Source organism: Hemicordylus capensis, chromosome 2 (genome assembly GCF_027244095.1).
Source record: "Hemicordylus capensis ecotype Gifberg chromosome 2, rHemCap1.1.pri, whole genome shotgun sequence".
NCBI classification, from domain to species: domain Eukaryota; kingdom Metazoa; phylum Chordata; class Lepidosauria; order Squamata; family Cordylidae; genus Hemicordylus; species Hemicordylus capensis.
Window position 1 is genome coordinate 190481569 of NC_069658.1, and position 27017 is coordinate 190508585.

The window sequence follows — 27017 nt, forward strand, 5'->3', positions numbered from 1 at the left end:
TGTGACCTGCGTCAGGTGCTTTAGTGAGAGACAGAGGGGGGAGTGGGGAAAGAAATATGTTGTGTGTTGAAATGTTTGTGTGTGTGTGGAGAAAGAGGATGCTTAACTTGCAGTCAGGGGAGGAAGTGGGGGCTCCAAAGGCCCTTAGGTCCAGGCTCCAAAATACCTAGGTGCACCTCTGACTAGAATTCTAATCCCTAAAAGTAACCCAGTCCTAAACGAGCACCCTCCAGTTTGCCACCTCTAGCCACAAAAATACTTTCTGCAATACTTGTCACATGTATCTTGTCACACAGCATGCTACATCAATCAATATAGACGTGACCATCTGAGCTTCCAATCCTCTGTGCCATTAACCTGGCAAGCTATCCACTTTTCAAAATCTGACATTGATTGCCAGCTGCTAGCTAAGGCTCTACCTCAAGAATCTCGGTGTGCCAAGTTCTCCTGCCCCAAGGTTACTACTTCCTAGTTCCTCCACCCCCAACACTGTGCCAATCATTCTATTCCCCTGAAGCTCCATTCACGACACTGCACCACATCCAAGCAGGAGGCAGCTGCTCCAAAGCATATATTTCCTCCCCAAGCAGAAAAATGCCAAGCAAAGCCTCTCGATTTAAGGTCATCAAGCCCGCTTTCTAGAATTGCCAAAGGACCGGGGGTGGGGGGGGAGAGCAGCCCAGCCTGAGTAAGCATAATGGAAAAAATACACTTGATTTTTAATTGTCATATTGTTAACATCTTTCTAGAAATGAAGAAAAGGTTTGTGACGTCACTAGGGTGGCCAACTGATTAGGAAAGTACAAGTTCGGCCTGCTCTTGTGACTTTAACAGCAGCTTGATCCAGCAGGTGACGCTTTTCACGACAGGGAGATAAACAATATCACCTGCGCTGCGTATGAAGCTACTATTAAAAGGTACAGCGGCTTTCTGAAAAGCTGGCAACCTACTACAGACCTTCTGCCAAACCATCCGAGAGATTCCCGGACCAGGATACCACGACCAGCGTGGGGATATCCCCGGTGCTTCCCCGCTAAAGACCTCCCCCAATCAATCAATCTCCCTCCTTTTCTCGGTTATATCTAGGGCACCCAAATTCCACCAGTAACCCCGCTTCAAAGCTCCCCCTCGCACTCCCCGGTACTTTCTCAATATGTACCTTCCCACCCACTGTTAAGTTCTGTTACCAGGACAACGCCACTACGCTGCCCGCCCCGTTGCCAAGGCAATGCCATGCCACTTCTTCCCGCGGCGTAGCACCATTTACCCCACCCCCATCGCCAAGGTAACGCAATAGTTCCGTACCTCGCGCCTCCAACGCTCCCGTGCCCGTACCTTCTCCACCTTCAGCAAGCTTCTTCTACCGCCGCCGCTTCAGAATGCGCCGCCCTCAGTTCTCAGGGGCGGGGAGAGTACCATAGAGGACACAGAGCCAAGGAGGAAAGCCCCGCCTCGAAATATAGAGCAGCGGCAAAGGCTAGACCATAGGAACGCGAGGCCAAGCCATAGAGAGGATGAGGGATAGAGAGGCAAGAGGGTGGAACACAGACAGTGCGAAAGCTGTTTGTCTTGTGCCAGAGGGGAATGTGGAGGGTTGAGAGGTCTTGTGACCATGACAACACTACAACGCCACCGACCCCCACCCTAGAGTCATGTGACCATATAAGCGCTTGGTTGTGACGTCAGCCAGGGAGGGGAGCTGTTTTCAAGGAGCTGTCAACGTGTGTTAGTAAATTCAAGTTTTTAACCATATGAGGGACTTATCAGAGATCTTGGGTTCTTGGATGCCTACTAGTCCCGCTACCATCTCGTCATTTTTTTTAAAAAAAAGATTTTATAATATAATACATGGCAGCGGCTGGGCAGCACTTAAACCTAATCAGTAGACTCTCTGGAACCAAAAATTCTCCCTCTGTATTCTTCCTAACCCACAGATTTAGAAATGTCCCCATTTAGCACCTGCAGAACTGAATCATTACAACAAATCTGTGAAGTAGGCCAGGCTAGAGATAGCGACCTAATGAGTCTCAGGGCAGGGCAAGCATTTGAAGCTGACTATCCCTGGTCTAAATCTGTCACTCTCTCCTAGGTGTAGTGATCTTTTTCTCCTTTTTAATTTATTACGTTATTTAATCATTTTCTTTAAACTATGTTACTAGATAAAGGTAAAGTGTGCTGTCGAATCGATTTTGATTCCTGTCCTGGCACCCACAGAGCCCTGTGGTTGTCTTCGGTAGAATACAGGAGGGGTTTACCATTGCCATCTCCCAAGCAGTATGTGATGATGCCTTTCAGCATCTTCCTATATCGCTGCTGCCTGATATAGGTGTTTCCCATAGTCTGGGAAACACACCAGCGGGGATTCGGACCAGCAACCTTCTGCTTGTTAGTCAAGCATTTCCCCGCTGCACCACTTAAGGTGGTGTATGTTACTAGATAGCCATGATTATATAACAGTCATGGCCAACAGCACAACCAAGAGCATTGATCAGTCATTTTGCAGAGGTGGCTGGTGGTTTTACTGCAGGGAGGGCACCAGGAAGGGCAGGTGATGAGTGGAGCCACAGGTAGTGAGAGGTGGAGCCAATTGTGGGCAGCTGCAGAGGTGGAGCAAGGAATCGGCAGGTGCCTTAGCAGTACCTGGCTGGCAAAGTGTAGATTTGTAGCTGAGTGGGATCAAAATATAAACACACACGCGCAGAAATCTCAGTTGCTCATCAGCAGAGATACAGAGAAATATGGAAAATATCACTTGCTTCACAGTGCTTAACAAGACTACAGCAGTTTGTAGATTTGAATCTAACATGGCAGGATCAAAACACAAACACATGCACAGGAAAAGAAAAGTGCAAGCCACAAGTAAAGCACAGACCAGCTACAAAAGGACAGACACACTGCAAGTAAAGCACAGACCAGCTGCTTCTGTGGCAAGTAAATGCATTCTGAAGTCACCAGGGCAGCTGTCTGTCTGATTATTTCAAAAATGAGTACTAATAAGAACAACAAGGAGGAACTCTGCCAGAGTGGTAAGGTGGTTAGTAAACCGCTTTGGAAACTTTTGTTGAAAAGCAGTATATAAATATTTGTTGTTGTTAGTGTGCTGGACTAGACTGGGGAAAACCAAGTTGTTCAAATTACCATTCCACCATGAAACTCACAGGGTGACTCTGAGCCAGTCACTTATCTCTCAGCATTACCTTCCTCATAGGGCTGTTGGGAGGATAAATGTAACCATGTGCACCACTCTGGGCTTCTTGGGAAACTCAGGTTATACAAGTTACTGTACATGTAAAAGTAAAATCTATATAAGCCACAGATAAAGAAAAGACCAACTACAAGAGTGGAGAACAAATGCATTCTGAAGTTACAAGGGCAGCTCTGCCTGCCTATTTCAAAAATACATACACAAATAATAGATAAATCACAAGTTTTTCAATGATGCTTGTGTTGCTGCAGCTATGAACCATCTCCTGTACGGACATCATGGGAAGCAAAGATGTATGGGGACACCCTCTCGCTACTCCATGCCTGCTGAACAGCTGCGTGTCATTCTCTGCTGACCCAAGTGCCCACCACTTAGCCTTGGTGTCCATCATGGCAAGCAACAAATGTTTTTTAGCCTAGTTTTCTTAAGGAAAGTAAGCTTATGAGATCACCCAGCATTCTGTGTGTCTCCACCCACCCATCCCCATCATCAGCTTCGCAATTGCTGGACCAATATGAACCAAATTGGGTACAGTAGTACAGGCACCTCAACAGTGTAGTTTGTTATTATGTCATCCACCCCGATTCAAGATGACAGACATGTAAACATTTGAGGCACAAGAGGGCTAACTCATGGACTGTCTAACCGATTTGAACCAACTTTGGTACAGTTGTAGGGACACTTCAGTGGCATAGTTTGCGATGATGGCATCCAACATAGAGGAAGCATGAACATTTGAGGTGTAAGTGGGCTAACTTGTGCAGCGCCTAACCAATCTGGGCCAAGTTTAGCAAAATGGAGGTAGAAATAATATGGGTGTGTTGTGATCATTCAGGAACAGCTTTTCTTTTTTCCCTAAACAGTGAACTGGAAGGGAAGGAACCCTGTCCAGTCTGTCAGGCAGTGACCTCTAGGGATCAGCCACCAGCACACCGTGACCAGGACTTAGAGGGCCTGGCGGCAGGAAGTGATGAGGTTCTTTGTTCTGAGTTGGAGCCAGGCAAGGGAAACAACAGGTTGGCTGGCCAAGCTATGGCAACAGGAACTCTGCAGGGGCCTGAAGTCTTTACCATAGTTTTGGTGAGTTCAGGGAAGAAGCCAGGGCTTGGCTTTGGAGAAGGGTTTGTTTGTTTGTTTGTTTGTTTGTTTGTTTGTTTGTTTAAATTTGTACACCACCCCAAACTTTTGTCTCTGGGCAGTTAACAATAGCATATAACAAGTTAAAAACATATATAAAAACTTAAAATAATGTAACAATTTGAAAATAAACCAGGGATTAAAACCTTAAAAAAATTAAGAGAAAGCTTGGGTGAAGAGGGGGTCTTTCAAGTGCTTTTAAAAAATTGTCAGAGAAAAATTGTCAAACAATACAGTTGTTTAGCCAGGGAACCATGTGTTAGGTAGCTGGCGTCAGATTTCTTTATTTTAGTGCTTTGCAGATCCTTACGACTGGTCTATTGTGTTTTATCTGTAATGTAAGAACGCTGAAACTGTGCCCTTTTTAACCATCCAGGGCACTGCAAACATCTCTGTAACCTTTAAAGGTGCTTTTAAAGATTCCTTACAACTGGGGGTGCTTTTTGAATTAGCTTTGCAACTGAGTAACAAAGATTCTAAAGTGTACCACTCCAACTGTCAACTGCAGTGCTCTTTTTGAATTATTCTTGAAAGTACTGAGTGGTGTTTTTTTAATCTGTAACTGAAGCTGAGAGAGAGAGAGCCTCAGACTAAACTGTCTGTAGTATTTTGAATAAAGTTATTTTTCTTTTTGGTCCTTTACAATTTTAACCAGCCTCTTTGAGTGGATTTTTAACTCAGGAAAGAGGGAGCTGGAAAGGGGTCTTACTCTGGTGCAAACATGCCTCAAGTTTGATTGCTCAGCAGCACACTACCAAGTTTCCTCACCAGGTGTAGGCTGCACACAGGAGGTTTTTGTATTTTTCTGTTTGGTAAAGGAAAGAGGGTTTTTCTGGAATTTCACCCACATCAGTGAGGGATTAAACCCTGTTAAAAAGTGGGAATGGTGGCAGAGATACCAGAGGGACAGTCTTTGTTGAGTGAACATGGAGGGAATAAATCAGCAATTATCTTTCCTCCACGTGGACTTGCTCTGAGACAAAGGCTGGGCTTAAATCCGCCATTCGCCAGTCCTCATTCGTTACAGGCTGACTGATAAATTTAAGGTGAGCGCTGACCACTTTGCCCATAGGTAAGATCTGCCCCTGTCATTTTGCCCTGATGTGAATTGGTGGTCTCTCCATAATTTGCCAGACTAGAACATGGCAACCATAGTTTATAAACAAGTTTGCCACAGCACTGTTTGTGACTGCAGTTCTGCACACAAGCTACTTAATCTCTTTAAATCCCATTAAGTACTAATTGCTCATGTAGAATGTTACCCGAGGCAGACTCACTATGTCCTCTCCTTGTGATTTTTTGCCATTGATTTGTTTTTAATGGGGGGTAGGTGGACAAAGTACTTCAATAGGGAATTAATTATCCAAATTACTTACAATACAGATAATCAATTTTGATTTTTTATTTATTTATTTTTTGGCCAAATATTCCTTATTTTAAGTGAGCCCTATTTTCCTAAGCACTGAAACTCCCAACATGTATTTTTGTGTGAAGACTTTGATAAGGCAAACATAATCCCTTCTAGGGTTGCCAAGTTCTAACATTACAGCAACTCTTAATTGGTGATGTCTGAAATAACTTCCTTCCATTTTGATGAACAGAACTATGCAGTGTGTAAAAGAGGCATCTGATATGTTCTAATATATATATATATATATATATATATATATATATATATATATATACACACACACACATATATCCTGGGTGTGCCTTGGAATGTGCATCCCAACGCGCCTGATTGGCTGAGGTGCACCCAGGGGGATTGGTTGCCGCGGCGGCAGTGGGCCTGGCCGTAGAGGCCAGAGGTGGCGGTGGGCCAAGCCCAGATGCTGGGCCCGGAAGCAGAGACTGGGGCAGAAGGTGGGTGGGGGGAGAGTAACCGCCGGCCCTGTGCAGGGTCGGCTAGTTACGCTTATTCAAAATGGCTGCAGTGTACACGAGACAGTCCTTTAAAATCAAGGACTTTTGGCTAGCCTTGAAGAGACATATATTTTAAAGAGAATTGGTCTATATGCATGTTAAGTTGAGAGCAATATACTCTCTTTGAATTTAATCAGAACAACTTGTCAGCAACAAAACCTTGAGAGGAAAATTGTTTCCTTTCTATTCAAGATGCAATGTGTTCCATATGGGATGTTCCAATGTCCTTTCTTATACTTCCTAGTGTGCATTTTGGAATTTTCTTGTTTCGATTTGTATCTGAATCGAAACATCCCTGTTTTGTTTTGTACCCAAATTTTCTGAATCCGAATCAGCCCTGTTTTGTTTTGTAGCCAAATTTTCCAAATTGATTTGGATTTTTAAAAAGGGTCCCAGGGCAAAAAGGGTGGGTGGTGGTGGTAGTGTCCAATGGGTGGAAGCTACCACCCAAATTTCAAAGGAATTAGGCAAAGGGCTGATTTTTTTTGGTGAATTTTTTTTTAAGTTTACACATCTTTAAGAATTTTCCCATAGGGAATAATGGGGATTCCAGCAAATGTATCGCTTCAAATCAAGGGGAAAGGGATGACCCAGAGCAGAGTGTGGTGGGTGGTAGTGCCCAATGGGGGCAAGGAAACTTCCAGAATTATTTCAAAGGAATTGGGCAAAGGGCTGATCTTTTGTGATTTGTTGAAGTTTACGTGTCTTTAAGATTTCTCCCATGGGGAATAATGGAGGTTTCAGCAGCCCCATAATTCCACTTGGGGGGCACTGGGGTGCCCAGAGCGAGGGGTTGTGTAGTGCACATTAGGTGCCAACCACCTCCACACCCACAAGCCTGTGGGGTACTGGGTTTTGTTTTTTCTGAGGTGTTCATTGTAGATTCTCTGGTAGCATATGAGATTTTCAGTGAAAAACAAGAATCCACTCTCATATGCTACCAGAGAATCTACACTCAGAACACCACAGAAACAGCAGAACCCAGCACCCCATGGGTTAGCAACCCTTCCCCTGGCCAATGTGAGGTCAGTAAAGAGTGGGAAGAAGCAAAAGAGCCAATGGGGAACAAGGAGGGAATTGCCAGCAGGTCAGCCCATGATTTATGTCACTGATCAGAAGGCTGGAAGGGTGGGAAATTCAAAGAGATGTCAAACACAAAATGGAGACTGACTCAGAGATCACCACAAAATGGAGGTCTGAAACAACAAAACGTTTTGTAGCCGAACGTTTTGGGATGTTTTGTTTTGTATACAAAACTTTTGGATCTGGAAAATGGGTGTTTTGTTTTGTCTACAAAACACCCGAATCAGGCTGTTTTGGGTACGAAACGTTTTGTATCCGAAACGTTTCACACATCCCTAATACTTCCAGATCAGCAGTATTATTGTGGAATCCCTGTTAGCATGAATGTCCCATATGAGCCTAAGGAACAAATCAAATAGGAGAAAAATGCATCCAATCTAACCTGCACCTAATACTGTTCCCTGGCTCTGTGTCCTTACCAGGAGTCATCTTATAATCACCTCTAGTCAGCTTCTGCAGTGAGTCTGGCTTTCTCAGCCTCAGGTCTTGCTCTTTCTATCCAGTTCTTGTGGTTCAGTTCCAGACTGTTCTTTCAGCTACTTTGAGCATGATTCAGTTCTTTTGAGAGTTTCATCTCAACTCTCACAGTGATTTCTCAGCTCTAATTTCAGCAGCTCTTCTCAGCTCTTCTCTCCTGTCTCTCCAAGACTCCAGTTTCAACACCAACGGAAACTTTCACTAATTTCAACTCTTCAGCTCTCCAACGTTTCAACTCACTTCCACTCTGACTTCAACACTGACTCCAGCTTCAGCTGCAACTAACTCTCTGCTGCAGGCAAGCCTCCTTTTATTCCCCCCCCCCCACATTGTTCTAAACAACCCAATCAAAACAACTCCCCGCCATTATTTTAAAATATATCCAATCAAATCAAACCCTCTCTTCCCTCCCAAATTTAACTAGTACAACTCTTCTCCCTCCCAAACCAAACTGTAGAACAGGAGCTGTGAACTTTGGATTCCTGCACAGCTTCAATTAGGCAAATATATATGCAATACAAAAATCTGCAACACAAAGAGAGGAGGTTCAGGCATCATTCCTTCAGAATTCCAGTTCAGATTCATCAGCATTTTTTAGCTCTTTGGTTCAAATACTAACTTTGAAAAATGGGATGGTAACCTGTTCAGACATTTTGAATGGATTTAAATATATTTCATGCAGAATAAGATATATAAATAATATGATCGCATTCTTCTGATTGCAGTTATACATAAATCCAATGAGAACTATTTCACTTGAGAAAAATATTCAATATTTTTAACTATAATTTTTAAAACGGTTTTACAAACAAATTATATAAAGCAGGATTTAAAACACAGGAAATGCCCTGTTTAGGCTGAACGATAAAATGGCAGCAAGGAAGAGCTACAGATGTACCAAGGAAACACAAGACGCTTCTAAGGTAAAGGTAAAGAGGCGATTCTCATGATCAGTGGAAAGCGGACTAAAGGAGCTTAGCCCGCTTTCCACGGACTATTTCCCCAAAGCGGGTAACTCGCTTAAATACCCCTCCCCTTAACCCAGTTTAGTGGAGTGAGCACTCCGCTAACCTGGGCTTTCCGATCCTGTATTGCTGCAGCGCAGCTCTGCAAGCAGCCTCCCGGGCTCAGGGGTCTCTCCAGCATGCCCTGCACGGGGGCATCCTGGAACTTCTGGAGGCCATGCGCCCCCCGATCTCCACAGCCCCTGCCGGCTCCATGACAGAGCTGGCAGTTGTGTGGGCAGCCTATCCGGCCTCTCAGGGCTGCAGCCTTGATCATCTGCGGAGATAGCGGACTAAGCCTGCTCTCCCGGCAAACCCCCATACGGCAGGTCTCACCGATCATGAGACTCACCTCAAAGTGTGCTGTCAGGTCGATTTCGACTCCTGGCACCCACAGAGCCCTGTGGTTTTCTTACCATTGCCTCCTCCTGCACAGTATGAGATGATGCCTTTCAGCATCTTCCTATATTGTTGTTGCCCAATATCCCCAGCAGGGATTTGAACTGGCAACCTTCTGCTTGTTAGTCAAGCATTTCCCCACTGCTCCATTAGGTGGCTCAAGGTGTTTCTAGCCTCAGTTAAAAAATCCTCCACACTGAGACATTGTTGCTGAACAACAGCCTGTGGGTGGGCAAGCCTCTACTTTGACACTAGGGGGAATTACCAGTCCTAGGCTCTACATGCTCCTCCTTTTCAGATGACTCACCAGGAAATATAGTTTCTCCAAATACGGCTAGAGCACAGAGGGACTCCCAGTCTCCTGAATGTCTGGTTTTTCCAACTCAGTTTTGAACTGGGTGTCACTCTTAGGGTTTAGGGCTTCAGTTCTGGTTCAAGAGATTTTAGGGTCAGTACTGATTCACTGAATAAAACCCTCTCTGAACTGTTTTCATTTTCTTGCGGGGGTGGTGGTTTTTTGTTGGTTTTTTTTTTTTTTTTTGCTTGGGTTCAGTTTAAATCCCTGTCAGATTGGGCCCAAAGGAAGAGGGCAATTAAATGGGCAGAGAGGTGACAGTATCAAGAAGGAAGTGGGCCAACTCTGGCTTAGTGTTTGGTGCTGCCCAACTCTGGGGTGGGGGGGGGGGAAGAGTCCTGAAGACATATTTCCCAAGAGCTCCCAAAACCTGGAGTTTTAGAGGTTTCCAGGAGGCTCTACACACAGGGCTTCTACCCTGAATCTACTTCAGAAGAGAGTGTGTGCGTTCACACACCAGCCAAACTTACCCCGAAGCCCCTTCGAGATTTTTGGACCCACTCCACACACAAATAGGGCTTTGTGATGTGAATTCTAGCTTATCTCGGTGTATTTCCAGATTTTTAAAATGCTGGTTTTAAGCTACTACTTCTGAAAATTCCAGAACCAATAGGGAGAGGCACTGATATAGAATAATTAGCATGATAAGAGGGATGCTTTCTCTAGAAATGCAGATATTGCTCTTTAAGAAGCTCTCCCTCCCTCCCTCTCCCCACCCATTTACTAGAAGGAAAACACGGACACATGCCAAGTGAACTTGTTTCAAAACAAAACCCAAGAACAGAGGGGAGGGGCTGCTTCCCTCAAAGGTTAAGCCGCAAGTGTAGTTCGAAGTGGCTTCACTCAACATTTACCTCGAAGCATGAAGCCAGTGTGTGAATAACTCCCTGTAGGTTTACCCCACCCCACCCCGTAACCAGCCCCGCAAAAAAGGCAAAACAAACACCCTACCAGGCTACTCTCGTGGCCTTGACTCTACCCTCAGCCTAGGTATTTTTTAAAATTACTAAGTGGCAACCTTGAAGCCTGCTTCGTTCTCTTCTCCTCCTCCTCAGTGTCATGCTCTTCAGCACAGCAGAACAGGCTAGTGAATAAACTCTGCCCATCTTATTTAAATATAATTTCAGTAAGGTGATTACAATTATCATGTTGGTTTGCCCATCTTATTGTTTCCCCTTGGCCTGTATATTCATGCATTAGATTGTTGTGTCTTTGCGGGGAAGTGATTCATTGCAAATTAAACTGTTGCAACCCTCCCAGGGACAAGATAGGCCAGGCTACAACTATGATCAAAATACATATAAATAAAATTTATTTATTTGTTTTGCTTGAGTGTTTATTGGAGGTGAGGGTTGGCTTACACTATGCCAAAAGCCTCATTGCAAATATAACATTCTCATTTTGCCCACAGAGCAAACTTATTTATAATTTAAAAATAGACAGTTGCTTTCCCAAAGCCGTCCACAGGCACCCAGTAAGGTTAATGGCTGAGAAGGGATTTCAAATTTATAACATTGTTGCTTACAAAAGACAATGGCTTGAACAGAGCTCTTTTATCCTGGCTGGTATAACTATATTTTGTAATTCTCTACAGTCCATGTATTGATTTACAGACTAATTTGAACAAAAGGACATTGTGTTAATGAAACTACTCCGTGATTGGTGAACACCCCTAAATGTGTTTGGGCTTTGTGTGGGGAATTAGCGAGCTGGGGTGGAGCAGTTCCATATCAGAATAATATTTGTGCAAAGCTTTGGTTACTGGAAGATGACTGACAGAGAGGTTGAAGTTCAAAAACAAAGAAAGGTTTTATTTGGGGTTCAGGGGCACAGTGGAATAGGAAAGTTGACTTAAGCAATTTTACTACTAAAAAATATGTTACAGAACTAACCAGATAACTGCAAAAAGGAAATTTAGCTTAGTGTCCAAATTAAAATAACTTCCAGGTCGGTTAGAGAAAGGAGGCTTGAGAGAAACAGATTTTTGGATTTAAGAAAAGGAGCAGGGATAGAGAGAGTCCAGAAGGGCGCAGTGATCATACAACCTCATCCTTCCTTTAGTGGCAATTAGACCCTCATGGCGCTAGTGCAACAAAAGAACCTCTTTCCTCAAGGATGGAAGCAGGCAATGAAGCAACTTGGGGGTTAGGTAGCAGGGGTAAATCCAAAAGGTGCCTGGTCTCGTCGAGCCAGCTCCTTGTGACAGCAAGGTGAGCTGGATAGATCAGGCCAGCAAGGAAAGCCAGTTTGGAGGCTGGAAGCGTGACTGGCACGCAGAACAAGATACGGCCGGGTGTAATGGGTGTCAGGTCTAATGTCCAAATTGTGGGTGACTCCAAGGTGTAAAAACCAAATGAAGTACACTGGTTCAAGAAACCAGGGGCAACTGTAGCCCAAATTGTGTCCTGAGGCAACATTCCAGTTGCCCTTCTTTCCTGAATGGGGCAATAATAATTCCAGGGAATCTCAAAAGGTTCCATTGTCTGTGTTTGCTGTGTTGGAGTTACAACACAATGATTTGAATGGGTCAAGAGCAACTTGTAGGTAAAAGGAGTGAATGAACATGCAAACATGGTATCTGGTTGGAAGAACCTAGTAAATAGGGATGTACACGAATCAGTTTTTTCGATTTGATTTGTACCCCAACCGAATAACTCCCGATTTGGGTCCCAATCTGCCACCCCCCCAAATCACCCCAGATTCAATTTGTACCCAGATTTCCCAAATCAATTCGGAGCAAAAAACTGGGTTGTGGGGACAAAAGGGTGGCATGGGTTAGGGTTAGCATCATTTTGCACCAAAGAAGATTATGAGTGAACAAAGATGAGCAGTGATAGTGGATTCTTAGCTCATTCATCATTTTGCACCAAAGATGATGAATGAACATCTTTGTTCATTCATAATATTTGGTGCAAAATGATGAATGAACTTAGAATCCATTCTCATTTCCCACCAAAGAATCTACTCTCAGCTCAAACATTGAAAACAACAAAACCGTACCCCATAGGCACTACATCACAACCAGCTCTGGGCCACCCTGGTGCCCCCCAAGTGGAGTTATGGGGTTGCTGAAATCTCCATTATTCCCTATGGGGGGGAAGCTTAAAGATGCACCAACTTAAAAAAAAATTAAAAATCACCTCTTTCACCAATTTCTTTGAAATCTGGGTGGTAGCAGGCACACATTGGGGCATTACCACCCAATCCACTCTTCTGCCCCTGGAACCCCTTTTCTTCCCCAAATCTGCCACAAAGACCCGCCAACTTCAAAAAATAGTTAAAAATCACCCCTTTGCCCAATTTCTTTGAAATCTGGTTGGTAGCTTCCTTGCACCCATTGAGCACTACCACCCACCATAACCCACTCCGGGCCACCTTGATGCTCCACACTTAGTTATAACTAAGGCTGCTGAAATCCCCTTGATTGCCTATGGGGAAAAGCTTAAAGATGTGTGAACTTCAAAAAAATGTTTAAAATCACCTCTTTCACCAATTTCTTTGAAATTTTGGTGGTAGCTTCCACCCATTGGGCACCAGCACCCAACCCAACCCACTGTGGCCACAAAATGGAGGTCCGAATCCCCGAATTTTTCTGAGTTTGAATCTGGGTGATTTGTACCTGAATCTGGGCAACTGAGCACAGGGGTGATGTGTTCTGTCTACAAATAGCCCAAATCAGTTAGATTCGGGTACAAATCATTTTGTACCTGAATCGATTCATACATCCCTACTAGTAAGCCAATCAGTATTTTAATGAGTACACTTCTGAGTTTCTATCACCCACTTAGCTCTCTTTGATGGGAAGGGAGTTGCATCCCAGAGCCTTATCTGACTTTCCTGCTGAGGTGATTTAGCTTGTTGGAGGCAACTGCAGAGATGAAGTAAAGGAGTCAATTTTTGGACAGACAGACCTTGAGAGGAGACGAACCCAAAAGTTGACTCCAGAGTCTGCTTAGACATTCTCAGAATATAAGGAAAGGCATGAAGTCAATCCCCTTGCAATTCGCTTGACAGCTGTTGAATCTGGGGGCGACCATCCCACTGCCTGCTAAGTGAATGGTACCCAATATGCCAACAAATGGGGAGTCCACAATCCCATGAGGATCCTTAACATGTTAAGAGTGAGAGCCACACGCCTATGGTCTCAGACATAAGCAGAGAGGTTTCTGGGAGCCCACAGAAGAACAGTGCTAGCAACAATTGGTCAACAACCAAGCTAATGAAGCAGGTGCTGCTAACGTACATGTGCTTCAGAGGAGAGGAAGTTTTCATTGATCACCATGAAGCTAACGTTGACTTCCCAAAATGTGCCCTGAGGGCTCCGCAACTCTTGGGGACACATTTCCAGGAGTCACAGTTGGCTTCATAGGGAAAGGGAGATTGATGAAAATTGCCCTTCCTCTTTAGTACATATACAGCATCACCAGGGCCAGCTTGCCCACTAAGAGAACTAAGCATCTGTTCAGGGCGCAAAAGCAGGCAGGGCAGTGACAGTCTGGGTCATGTGCAAGCCAGGGTCAGCCGTCCTCCATCTCCTTCCCACAGTCTTCACCCCGGTCCATGTTTTTGCAGCTGTGGCACTGAGGAGGGAGGGAGTGCAGGTGGATGATGGAGAACACCTGCCTGCTTATACACCCTTCTTCCTGCCAGGGGGGCACACTGGTGGGTGACAGGTGACTGGTGGGCTTTGTCTGGAGTGCCCCTGAGCATTGGGCCTATCCTGAGCACCACTACAGCAGCTCTGTGTTAGTCTGGATGTCAGCCATTGAATTATTATCATGTAGTTCACTAGGTAGTCACCTTAAGTGGCACAGCGGGGAAATGCTTGACTAACAAGCAGAATATTGCCGGTTCAAATCCCTGCTGGTACTATATCAGGCAGCAGCAAGATAGGAAGATGCTGAAAGGCATCATCTCACACTGCATGGGAGGAGGCAATGGTAAACTCCTCCCATATTCTACTAAAGAAAACCACAGGGCTCTGTGGGCGGCAGGAGTCGAAATCGACTTGATGGCACACTTTACCTTAGTTCACTAGATGGCCTTGGCCCAGTTCCTCTCTCTCAGTCTAACAACTTCATACAGTTGTTGAGGCTAAAATGGGGAAATCCATGTATTGCATTCCAAGCTTCTTGGAAGAATGATGGGTTATAAATTAGATAGATAGATTCTATGATATTAAGTAATGGCTAGCATGAGTGAAGCTATCCTCCTTTTTCCAGCCCTCTTTTAGCTCCCATTCTCCTCCCCACCCACGCTAGATTCAGAATACTGTACTCCAAACATTGGGGGGGGGGGGTGTTGAGAGGGAAGCAATGAAGCTTGTGTGGTCTGGTGGCTAGAGAGCTGGATTTGGATGGGGGAGACCCACATTCACATCCCTACTTTGTATTAAGCTCATGGGGTGACTTTATACCAGTTGACTCTAATGTGTTGCCTAACACAGTGTTATGAGGTTAAATTGGGGGAAGGCATTGCTCCAACTTCATCACTCTCCAGCTCCAGTGTGGAAAAAGTAGTAAACTCTATATATTTCCAATTTTTTTTAAAAAAGAAAAGTTTCTTTAAAATAAAAGACATCTGGCAATTCTATATCCTGAGTCCTCCAAGCCTTATGTAAGTGTTACTTATCCAAACATCTGATTATCCAGATGTTTTGAATATTGCCCCAGGAAAAATATGTTTTTGGTAGTATATATGTTATATATGGTAGTATATTAAAAATATGTTTGCATTGAAGTTTTTTTTAAAAAAACTGGCATGCATTATGTCTACAGGGTAGCATGCTTATCTGTTTTGATCAAAACTAGTTTTGAATTTTTGACAAATGAGCTTATTCACTGGTAAATGGATACACACACACACACACACACACACACACTCACTCACTCACTCTCTCTCTCTCTCTTAAACAGTGTTAGCACACTTTTTAAAAAACATTGCCAGTATGTGCATGTGAGTCTTTAAAGATGCCATCCTATGCAGACTTTACTGGGGAATGCACCCCATTTAATACAATGAGGCATATTTCGGAGTAAGCATGCACAGGATCACACTATACAGAGCTGGGCTGGAAGCAACCAGTTTTATCTCAACTTATTCTTTTTCTACTATCTATATTGATATTTATATAAAGGCTCGAACCTGTGTGTATGAGGTGGTTGATAGCGTGGCCAGCCTTCCTGTGTGTATGATGTGGTTGATAGCGTGGCCAACCAATAATCCATTTAAGAATAAAAATGATAAAAGGTGGTGTAGAGAGAGCAAAGGTTCTCTCTCTTATCTCATTCCTCTTAATAAGGATCACCGCCTGTTCAGGAAGTTGTCAGCACAATAAACAGGACATATTATCTACAAAGGGTCACTAAGAAGATTAAAGTAGTGGCTATTTATTCTATTAATAGGCAGGAAGGTAAAACCCAGCAGGAAAGGTTATTCACACCAGTGATCCAAACTGTAACAGCAAAGACGATGCTTCCCACTGGATTGTGGAGGGGATTGCACACAGAATGACAGAAGGAGCCCTCAGATGTTACAGCAATGTGAGAACTCGAGCGTTCCCATTTTGAGCATGGAGATGTCTACAAGAAAAATCTGAGCTGGATCAGCACATGAACGCCTTGTTAATTTAGCAAGGAGACTAGAGACCCTATCCTTTGGAACTGGATAACACTTGGGCAGGTATAATAAATCTTATCTGTAGCACTAAGGTGTGTAGGCTAGATTGCATTTCAAGGACTTTTCTAGACTTTCAAGCTCTTAGAAATAATACATTATTCTTGTAATCATCACTGGTGACTTGCTGCAGTCCCAGCCTGAAGCTTTCTATTCAGAGTGATCTTTAAGGGAGGCCTTGATCCAAACTGGGGTCATTTCCTAGTGGCAGGCCTGTATAGCGCTATACACACCCCTCCCTGATCCCAATGCTGCCATGTAGGTACTGTCAGTAAAGGCAGTAGCTGCTAACTGCTCCGTACCTCACCAGAGCATTTCTCACACATGGCTTTTAGCCCGTATCTTCCTCCGGAATGGAGGGTGTGTGTTCACATATCGGCCAGATTTACCCTGAAGTTCCTGCAAGCTATTGGGAAGCACTTCACACACGATTCGGGTTTTTCATTTTGCGTTAGTGTAGCGCAATTTATATCCAAGGTTTTTAAAAAATCACTTTTTGCATCAATTTTGGGGGGCAATTTCAAACCTGCAGTAAAGCCTTGCAGTAAAATTGTGGTAAAGCCTGATGTGTGAAGAACACCCCCAGCTGTAATTGGAAGTAGATTAGCTGGGATAGGGATCCTACCTCCTGCCAAAGCATCTGAGGAGTATCCCCCCTCATTTCACTCAATTCCCCATCAAACCTAATAACCCATATATTCAGTCCCCAAAACATTTTTCTCTCCCCGCCACAAAAAATAAAATAAAATGTATCTTCTTCTGCCCCCCCCTCCAAATGAAGAGATGCTCCTCCAGCTTTCCTTCTGTCTACATCCTGTAAGCTAGGGTGAGAAAGGGAGACTGAGTTAATGTCACCCAGGTGACTCCACAGATGAGCAGAGACTTAAGCCTGGGTCTTTGTGGTCTCAGTCTAATGCTCTGTTTTCTATTCAGTCCTTTCTCTTTGTCCCAGTGGCCTGGTCTACCCATGCAGCAGCTACAGATGGCAGAAATCTAAGATGGTAGAATAGACTGTGCCATTTTGGACTGGTGGTAGGGGATCACATTTTAAAATGTTCCCTTGTGTTTAAAAAACAAAACAAAACCTCTGTGAGTGGAAAAGTAGTGCAGCATTTTGAGCTAGAACCTTTCTCTCTGATGTGCTAGTTTTTATGTGCAGATAATTGTTTTTATAAGAGAAATATTAAAACAAAACTGCATCCCCTACTTGAGGTTTGAAGTAGTCTAGTCCATTCTAACATCTCAGAAAGGATAGTACCACCTCATTCCTGCATGTGTAGCCCAGGCTAGGGTCAAGCCCTCAGATGGGATATGTTCTTAGCAGTGGTGTAGCTAAGCGGGGGGAGGGCATCTTTATTTTTGACCCAGGGCCCACTCCAACCTTGACATGCCCCTGGTATTACTTGTTTGAGTGTTCAAATGCATTTTATTGGTTTTTTCCAATACAATTTAAGAAGATGTTGACTGACTAATTTGTCCTATTAATTTTGATAGGATTAAATTACCTAAATTACTAGGTAATTTAGTAAGATCTTAATAAGAGGACTTATTACATGCGTGAGAACATCAACAGTAGTTTATTAGCATATACTAGGAATGTGCCCGAATTGTTTTGGACAGCTGCAGGGGGGTGGGGTTGAGAGTGGTAGCTTTAAGAATGAGACATGCAGGTCCTTACCACCTCTGCTGCCCTGCCACTGTTCTGGTCACAGAGCTCTCCTTCCACATGCAGCTGCATCACAGTGGCGGCAAGCAGAGGGCCGCCACGCATGCTGCTCTGGTCATGGTGATATCCTTCCCCAAAGGCCACAACACAGCTGCACGCAGCCTTTCAGGAAGGACAGTGCCACGACTGGAACAGTGGCAGGGTGGTGGAGGAGCTGTTAGGACCTGTGTGCCTTATTCTTAGCTACCATTCCTCCCCCCCCCACCCCGAAACATTTCGGATGTGGCCACCTAATTCTTTTTTATTTGAGCACATCCCTGGTATATACTGCAATGTATTAAAATTATTTAATACTATCTTAACCCACGCAGAGCATCGGCACACTAGTACTTGATTGCTCCCCTCACCTCTGCCACAGGCCCCCTCACCTCGGAGATCTCTCCACCACCCTCACCTGAGCCGCACTCCTGCTGCTCCTCCTCCATCCTGTTGCTTCCATCCCCCTCACCCCTCTTGGTTGTAGCTGCAGCATTGCTGGCACCTATTGGCCAAGCTGCAGCCCCCTAACCCCAGAGTCCTCCCCACCCGAGCCCTGCTCCTGCTCCTCCTCACAGGAGCAGCAGCAGCAGTTGACTGGGCCCTTCCTCACTGCCACCACCATCATGGCCGCTCGTTCCTCTCAGGCCACTGACAGGCCCGGGCCTGCTCCTTGCCTGCCTGCCTCCCTCTGCCAATGGCCCAAACAGCAATAGTGGTTGACTCGCTAGCCCCAAACAGCAGCATTGGTTGACTGGGCCCATCCTTGCTGCTGCAGCCATGGCCACTCATTCTACTCATTCCCCTCAGGCCACTGACAGGCTCAGGCCCATCCTCGCCCTTCTTTCTTTCTCTATTCCCCTCCCTTTCTCTCTCCTCCACTCGCTTTCCCCCTCTGTCTTCCCCTCCCTTCTCTCTCTTTCTTTCTCCCTCCCTGAGTTAACAGATCTTGTTCATCTTGTTTCCTCATCTAATTCACACAACAGCAGCCTCCTTCTCCTGAAGGGGTTCCTTCTTCCTGCATGACCCCTCTCTTCACAGACCCCTGCCCACTATCCTTTTATATATCTAGACTAGTATTTTTAAGCCCGTTATAACAACGGGTGCTAGCCTTTTTTTGTTCCCCTTTAAGTGTTATTCATCTCTGTGTGTGTGTGTGTGTGTGTGTGTTTACCTGTCTGTCTGTTTCTCTCTCTGTGTTTCTTTCTCTTTTTCTCTTTGTCTTTCTTTTCCTTTTTTCTTTCCTCTCTCCCTTGTTTTTTGTTGTTGTTGTTGTTGTTGTTTTGCTCTTCCTTTTCCCTTATTTCGTTCTTACAGTCGGGCGAACTATAAGCATATTTTGCGAAGAAGAGAGGAGCTCGCGAACAGAGCTCCTCTCTGTGCTAAGCCTCTTCCCAAACTGGTGCTTTGGGCGCAAAGGACGCCTATTGCGTCCTTTGCGTCCATAGCGGCAGTTTGGGCAGTGGCTTTGCACAGAGAGGAGCTCTGTTCGTGAGCTCCTCTCTTCTTCGCAAAATATGCTTTTAGTTTGCCTGACTGTCGCGGGCTGGATAGGGTAAGGAGGGCTCGGGTAGCTGGGAGGGCGGTCGGGTGGTCAGCAGCAGCCGCGGAGGCATTCTTATGGGCCATTTTGGCCCTTAATCTTTGGGGGGGTGAGGGGAAGGAGAAATCGGGCAGCTGGGAGGGCGGGAGAGCGGTTGGCGGCGGCAGCTGTGGCGGGAAACATTTGGGGCAAGGGCAAGGGCAATTTTGGGGCCAGGCAAAGGCCCCAAAGTCTCCGAGCCGCCCGTCCTTGGCGGCGCTGCCAGGCCTCGGCGGCGGCTCTGCCACCACCTCGGCCGGCTTCCCCTGTCGCCTCTTCCTCCCGCCCGGCTTTGGCGGCGTGGCCAGGCCTCGGCCATGGCTCCGCCGCCGCCTCGGGCGCACCGCGTCCAATGCCTGAGGTGGCAGCTCTGCCGCCGCCTCGGCCAGTTTCCCCCACCGCCTCTTTCCTGGCTTTGCGGCGCTTCATCGGCTTCTTCGGGGCGGCCACTTCTGGCCGCCCAACATGGCCGCCGGGTGCTGGCGGTCGTGTCTCCCTCGGTCTGTAATGAGCATGCGCTTCGCGCGTGCCCAGAACAGCCCAGGGAGGCACGGACACACGCTTGGTTGTCCACGGATGGACACCAAGGGTTTTATTATAGAGGATTCCTCTCCTCTACAATCAATAACATCTTCCAACCAGTAACAGTTGCATTCCAACTGTCCTTAAGCATCACAGGCTCCTCCTCCTCCTCCCTATCTGCATGTGGAATCCTTACTGCCTAATCATCATGACGTTTCTGCTTTCACAGGCTCCTCCCCCCTATCTGCATATGGAATCCCCACTGCCCCAATAGGTGCTTTTTCTCACAAACTCTTGCAAGAGCTGCCATGAATGGGATTAGCCACTGGTATGCCTTTGAGAATTAAATATATAGAAGATAATACTGCCTTTCTAAGCAAGTTGTTTCTAGAATTCAAGGGAATTTCTGCATTTGCCTGCCTTTTTTGCTGGTAGGAGGCTGAGTGGAGGAAGCTGCCAAGATGACAGAGGGTGGGGCGGAGTCTTGCTCTTTCCGAGAATGAGTCATGCCTTACAAGTCTGGCTGCTCTGTTCCACAAGGCTTAGCCTCCCTCCCCCCACCAGGCTGCAGGGCAAGGGGTGAGGTTTTGGCTCAGAAAAGAAGCTCCATGGAAGTTGTAGTTCCTACCACAGTGCAGTCTGCTATGTGGCCCACAGGACTGAAGAGACCGATTTTCTAAAGGACTGGCGTGCAATGTGAAGCCTCCCTCCTGTCACTGTGTGTGCTATCCACTGCAGGAAGTTGCCTGGCCAAGCCCCAAGACCAAAACAAACAAACAAAAACCTGTTCCTTTTAAACTTTATTATTATTATTAGTAGTAGTTTACATTTCTAGCCCACCCTATACCCAAAGGTCTCAGAGCGGGTTACAATAAAACCAATATAAAACATAATTAAATTCATCATCATAAAATCAAAAATACAGTAAAAAAAAATACAGTGCCTGATAGGGGAAGAACCACAACATCTCTAGTCAAAGGCCAGGGTAAAGAGATGCATTTTCACCATTCTCCTGAATGTACACAATGTCAGCTTGGTGCACCTCAGAGGGGAGGGCATTCCACAGCCTCAGGGCCACGACAAAGAAAGCCCTTGAAAAGTAAGACTACATTTGAATCCTAAAGGAATACCTGCTCCCTATTTTTTTAAATAGGGAGCAAGTAGCAAGCCTAGAAGCAATGCATCCCAAACTTTTGGGGAGAGGGCAGGCTACTGATTGAATAAAGAATTACATGAAAATTCAACAAATCAGTAGTGAAATAACCAATACATTCTAGTATGTCAAATTTTTGTTCTTTTTCAGTGCAAAAACAGTGTATGGTCCTTGTTGATCCTAAACATGATTCTTCTAGCTCATTAACCAGACTATAGCCATGGCCGCCCTTTTTACGGATAAGACCCTGATTGTGAATAACAAAGACAGTGATGAGTTAGAACTGGAACGTGAGCTGATCCGAGCTCTGGAGAACAAGGTCATGCTCCTCTATTTTGGCTCTGCTGACTGTCCTCGATGCCAGGAGTTTGCACCCATCCTAAAAGAGTTTTTTGTGAGACTCACAGATGAATTTTATGTGGAGAGAGCATCCCAGCTGGTTCTGGTCTACGTGTCACTAGATGAGACTGAAGAGAAGCAAGATACATTCCTGAAGACCATGCCCAAGCATTGGTTGTTTTTACCCTTTCAAGATGAGTTCAAGAGGTAAGAACTACACAGTTTGGGCAGGGAAACACTGATATTCAAAAAGAGTGACTATATGCACATTTACTTAATTTGCATAATTTTTGTGCACAGAAATTTTTTATTTTTCCTACAAAATACTAAAGCTGAGATAATAAGTAAATTTGTTAGATTAATTGATTAAAAACATTCTGATTGACAAAAAGTGCCCTGATTAAAAGTGCAAATAATTATTTGCTAGATCCTCTATTTTATTAGATTATGTTATTTTTGTGAAATCTTTGGTTTTAAGCACACAATTCTGTGTTGGATTGTGTCCGGTGTGCTTTCAGAATCTTTGGATTTGGTATAAAATGCTACACACCCATAGATAATGTATTAACCAGCAGGAAGTTATAGGTGATCGTGAAAACCAAGAAGCCAAGATCTATTGGAGATTTGTCTCTCTGGACCACCAGAAGTTGATCAAATGAACAAGAACACCATATCAATTTTCTATATCATGCTTTCAGTCACTCAAGAACAAGAATTGTTGAATGGAGACAGAGAATGATTTTGAACAGAGCTGAAGGTTGTATAATGGATCCGCTCATTTCTTTTCTCCCCCTATCATTTCTAATAAAAGAGGTACCCTGCAAAACCTATTTGACCAGAAGGTGGAACTATACATTTTACTCAACACAGGGATGATACAAAAAATGTCATATCTGTGTTGAACTCTCTCCCTCTTTCCTGTAATGTGCAAGATCATCTATGCCATGTCATTACATTATAATGTTGTGCATTTCCCCACTACAGGTTGAGTATCCCTTATCCGAACTGCTTGGGACCAGAAGTGTTCCAGATTTTGGACTTTTCCAGATTTTGGAATATTTGCATACTGTAATGAGATATCTTGGGCATGGGATCCTGTATTTTATTTTTTCAGGTTTTAAGAGCCAGTGTGGTGTAGTGGTTAGAGTGCTAGACTAAGACCGGGGAGACCCGAGTTCAAATCCCCATTCAGTCATGATACTTGCTGGGTGACTCTGGGCCAGTCACTTCTCTCTTAGCCTAACCTACTTCACAGGGTTATTGTGAGGAGAAACTTAAGTATGTAGTACACCGCTCTGGGTGCCTTGGAGGAAGAGCAAGATATAAAATGTAAAATAATAAAAAACAAATAAGCATTGAATTTACGATAACTACAAGTAGCTGTTAATGTAATGAAAACTAATTGCGAGAAAATTTTCAACTCAATAATGTTGCTGGTCATGTTAGACTCAAACATGGCATTTTAGGTGGAGATTAAATTCAGATTTCATGTGAAAATAATGTTATGTTGGTGCTGTGGCTGCATGCCGTTGTGGTTTCCAGATTTTAGAGCATTCCGAATTTCAGATGTCCGGATTAGGGATACTCAACCTGTACTGCTCTAAGTCATTAGCTGTTGCTGGGATTATGATGTCACAACAAAGGGTAAGTGATCTGACACTTTATGGGGGAGAGAAGAGAACTCAGTATGGGGATGCTATTTGCAGATGTTGCCCCATCTCAAGTGTTTGATGTATACATAATGCCCAGAGATGAATGATAGTTGGACAAAGGAAAATGAATGAAGACCAAACAGGTACTTATGGCTCTGTTGTGGCACTTTCAATTCTAGGCTCCTCCAGAGAGTAATTTATTCCAGTTTCAGTGCAAATTTCAATGGGAGATATAAGTCATCCAGATGACATTCAAGGACATTGTGTAAGTTCTTAGTGACATCTGCTTACAATTCATGAAAAAACAGTGTCTTCTCAGTGCAATTATTATTCTTATTCTAACAAAACTCAAAAAAGACACAACCTTTTCACGGATTGTCAGCAGATTGTGCTCTGATTTGACACAAGGGCACTTTCCAGATTAGACCCTGCAACGGGGTCATGTAGGATCTCAGAAGTGTGCTTTCACACAGCACGGTGCCATTCACATTGCCAATGCCTTGTCTCGAATTTAATCGCTGTGATATAGAGCGAGGACATCATATATCTGGCATAAGGAAGTTGCTGGGGGTTTTGGATTGTTAGTTACTGCAAGACTGTTCCCCCTGCTGTTTACGTTTCCAATGCGACTTGCCTGAATGGAGGCATTTTGCTGCTATTGAGCAGTTAGCCTAGAAAGCGCCAAGGTCCTTGATAATAATCTGGACATCTTGTTACATCTCTTGTTTGCATTTGCACTGACGTTGGAATAAATTACTGTCTTCAAGAGCCATCTTTGAAGAAAAGCTATCATCTCTCCCCAGCTGATATCAAGCTTCTTTTCAGAAACTTTGGAGTCTAATCTTTCTTCTTGTATCATTCCCTAGGGAACTGGAATTAAGATTTTCTGTGAAGGACCCACCAGTAGTGGTGGTGTTGAAACCAAATGGAGAGGTCATTGCTGCAAATGCCACAGAGGAAATCAAGCAGTGGGGCACAGCTTGCTTCCAGAACTGGTTTGAGGCAGCCGAACTGGTGGATAGGAACTTCCTCTTGGCACAGGAATTTGACAATGTGGCTCTGAAGAGTATCACTGATCCCATTCGCCGGTTCAAATACAAGCTGAAACAGAAGAAAAGAAGGAAAAGAAGCCAAGAAGAAGAGGATGATCTGTTCTCCTGATGGGACATTTCTTCCCTTTTGGAGTTCTTTGAAGGCAAACTTGATTCTTCCCAACACAAAGCCTATGAACAGGATGGTGTGTGCAATCTACAGCACTATGCAAGCACAGAAACTGTTCATTGGACATAACATTGAGACTTCTGAGAACTTCAGTTTTCTTTCTTCTTCTTCTTCTTGTGGGTAGCCTTCATGATTGCGAAAATACTCTTGCAAACCCTTATCCAGTATGTACCTCTGCACAGACTGTGATCTTCTAGCAAGAAGAGTTTGACGCCCTTCAACAGCCTAACTCAGATTGCCATTCACTAGAAACAGGACTTATTCTGTGGTGGCACCTTCCTTGTGCAACACCCTCCCATTAGAAACCCCCTCTCTTGATTCTTCTGATCAGAAGGTTTTTTAAAGCTGTGAAAGCATTTTATGGCATCAGGCATTTGTAGTTAATGCTGTCAGGCCATCTTCTGTTCTATGTGCTTATGATATTTATTCGTTTTGTATCTGATCATGGGTTTTAGACATAAACCATACTTTTTGTTTTATTATTGTTTTAAATTGTGAACTGCCTAAAGCAGGGGTTCTCAAACATGGGTTCTCAGACATTGCTGGACTTCAACTCCCATAATCCCCAGGCACAATAGTCAAACCATTGCGACTGAGAATTTTGGGAGTTGAAGTCCAACAACATCTGGGGACCGAACTTTGAGAACCCCTAGCCTAAAGCATCAGTATTTAGCTGATGATGAATCAGGAGGTGGGACTCAATACTGGGTGGTGTGTGTTGGGGGCGAGGGCCAACTTAATGTGGCACAACTTCCATTGTCCTTTTAACTATTTCTTTTTAAGAGAAGTGTTAAGAAAGGATAAAGCTGAACAGTGGAGGGGTGCCTGGAGAAAGGAAGTGAGAAGAAAGTAGGAAAAGCAAAAAGAAAGACATGTATTACAAAAAATTAAAAATGAGTCCCATATAGCAGCCTGGGATTAAAGGTGGGTCTTTTGTCAGGAGATGCCAGGCCTAGATTTCCCTGTGCACAGCTGCCCTGTGTGGAATGTCACCAGGCCTACAGATAGGTGAATCTTCCTGGGTAGTGAAAGCTTTTAGGTGCCAAAGTGGTTCCATCCTTCCTGGCTGGTGACTGACTCTTAAACTACAGAACTATAAAGACTTCCTGCTCCAGCTGGTCTTTTGCCTGAGCAATGACCATCTTTCCTGGCTTGTCTTGCTTAAGAGCATGCTTTACACCCTCATGTAGCTACTGACAGCCTTAACTCTGAAAAGGCTGAAACTGCAGGCTGTGAGGACTTTGAAGCTGAGTAGACTGTATATATATATTAAAAATAATAATGAATCACTCACAGGAAGAGAAAGTTTTCAGATATTGTCAACTGAAAAAAGAAGGGTGGCTGCCCAATAAAGGTGTGTGGGGGATCTCCCCTCCCTCCCTCGCAACAAAACAAACAGGATCCAGCGGATTATCAGACTTGCCAGCAGCCAGCAAACTTTCTCAAGCAGGGAGCTTTCTCCAGCCCCCCCCCCCCCTCCTCCTCCTGCCTACGTGGCTGGAATGGCTACTAATCAAGCTACTCCAGCTTCTGATCCCTAGTGGGCAGCCCTGGGCATTGCCTACTCTAGGAAGTAAAAACTGAGTTGAAAATAAAGCCCCTGGAGCCATAAGGAATTCCAGCTTTTCACCCATTTTTTCACTGCCATTTGGGGGCGGTGCCAGGCCGGTGTCCCCTAGGAATCAGACTCGCTGGAGCAACTTGATGAGTAGGCTGTTCCAGCCAGTATGAGCAAAACAGGAAGTTAGGGGAAGGAAGCTCTCTGTTTGGGAGAATTCACTGGCTGTTGTAAGTCTGATCTTCCTGTGTCTGTTGGGGCAAGGGGTGAGTTGGATAGCAACACTTGGCGAGAGAGAGAGAAGAGGCTGGGTGGGGTGGGGTGGGGTGGGGTGGGGGCTTGGTGTGGTGGGCTGGGTGACAGAGAGAGGGTTTGGGTGAGAGTGGGGCTTCAGAAAGAGAGAGAGATAAATGAGGTATGGCATGGGTTGATGAGAGAGAGGCTTGGTGAGGTGGGGGCATGGTTTGTGTGTGAGAGAGACAGACAGGCTTGGTGAGAGAGAGAGAGAGAGAGAGAGAGACCCACAATTGGTACCACCTCTCATTATCCCTGGCTCTGCCCATCACCTGCTCTGCCTAGTGCCTCCCCAGTCTCAGGAGCTACCAGCCACCACACCCACATCATGAGATGTGAGGGGGCCAGGTGCTTGCTGCTCAACTGCATTTCACCCCCTTCTCAGGAGTCCCTGGAAACATCTAGTGACCCATGCATCATTGTATTCCACATCAATCTCTCTCATAAACAAGCATGTTCTCTGTGAAGAGAGGCTAAATTGTATGATTTTTTTAGTTTAGTCAAAAGACAACTAATCAGGGGTATAGTAATTGGACAGAGTGGACTTTTCCTTACTATGTATTATGCACACCCAATTTTTTTGTTTTTAAGGAATGTCTAAAAAGGAGAAAATAGGGGCAGAAAAGGGATAGTAGGAGTACATGTTTGAAGGCACAAGGGCCCAGCCAGTCCTCGTATGGCCTAGAGTCACACAGAATAATTTTTGTAAATTTGGAGCACTGATGTGACAATACTA

The 27017-nt window shown here is 44.8% G+C and overlaps 2 protein-coding genes across 13 annotated transcripts in view; one reads left to right on the forward strand and one right to left on the reverse strand.

Annotated features, from left to right (window-relative positions):
* The window catches only part of SLC27A1 (solute carrier family 27 member 1), a 76942-nt gene extending 75325 nt beyond the window's left edge, over positions 1 to 1617 (reverse strand). For 2 of the 8 annotated variants that reach the window (XR_008316854.1, XM_053299268.1), the window contains exon 1: positions 1306 to 1608. The gene's annotated coding sequence lies outside the window, so the exon portion shown is untranslated. Of the gene's footprint in view, positions 1 to 1305 lie in introns of all 8 variants that reach the window. The other 6 variants (XM_053299274.1, XM_053299271.1, XM_053299267.1 and 3 more) reach the window with 4 other exon arrangements.
* NXNL1 (nucleoredoxin like 1) lies at positions 1586 to 24883 on the forward strand. Of its 5 annotated transcripts, none has more exons than XM_053299283.1 (5): positions 1586 to 1729; positions 4069 to 4285; positions 15988 to 16264; positions 21368 to 21763; positions 24075 to 24883. In XM_053299283.1, exons 4-5 carry the CDS (start codon positions 21438 to 21440, stop codon positions 24367 to 24369), a joined length of 621 nt encoding a protein of 206 aa, XP_053155258.1. In that variant the 5' UTR covers positions 1586 to 1729; positions 4069 to 4285; positions 15988 to 16264; positions 21368 to 21437; the 3' UTR covers positions 24370 to 24883. The 5 variants fall into 5 exon arrangements, with proteins under 5 accessions (XP_053155258.1, XP_053155256.1, XP_053155257.1 ...); XM_053299281.1 differs by having other exon boundaries at positions 1586 to 1725; XM_053299282.1 differs by lacking the exon at positions 15988 to 16264 and having other exon boundaries at positions 1586 to 1725.
* Positions 24884 to 27017: the final 2134 nt, after the last annotated feature.

What these genes read in the sequence shown, in the direction of transcription:
- NXNL1 (XM_053299283.1), top strand. Translation starts at nt 21,438, where the DNA reads ATGGCCGCCCTTTTTACGGATAAGACCCTGATTGTGAATAACAAAGAC. An exon ending in TTTCAAGATGAGTTCAAGAG is followed by an intron (nt 21,764 to 24,074) that starts GTAAGAACTACA and finishes ATCATTCCCTAG; the next exon opens with GGAACTGGAATTAAGATTTT.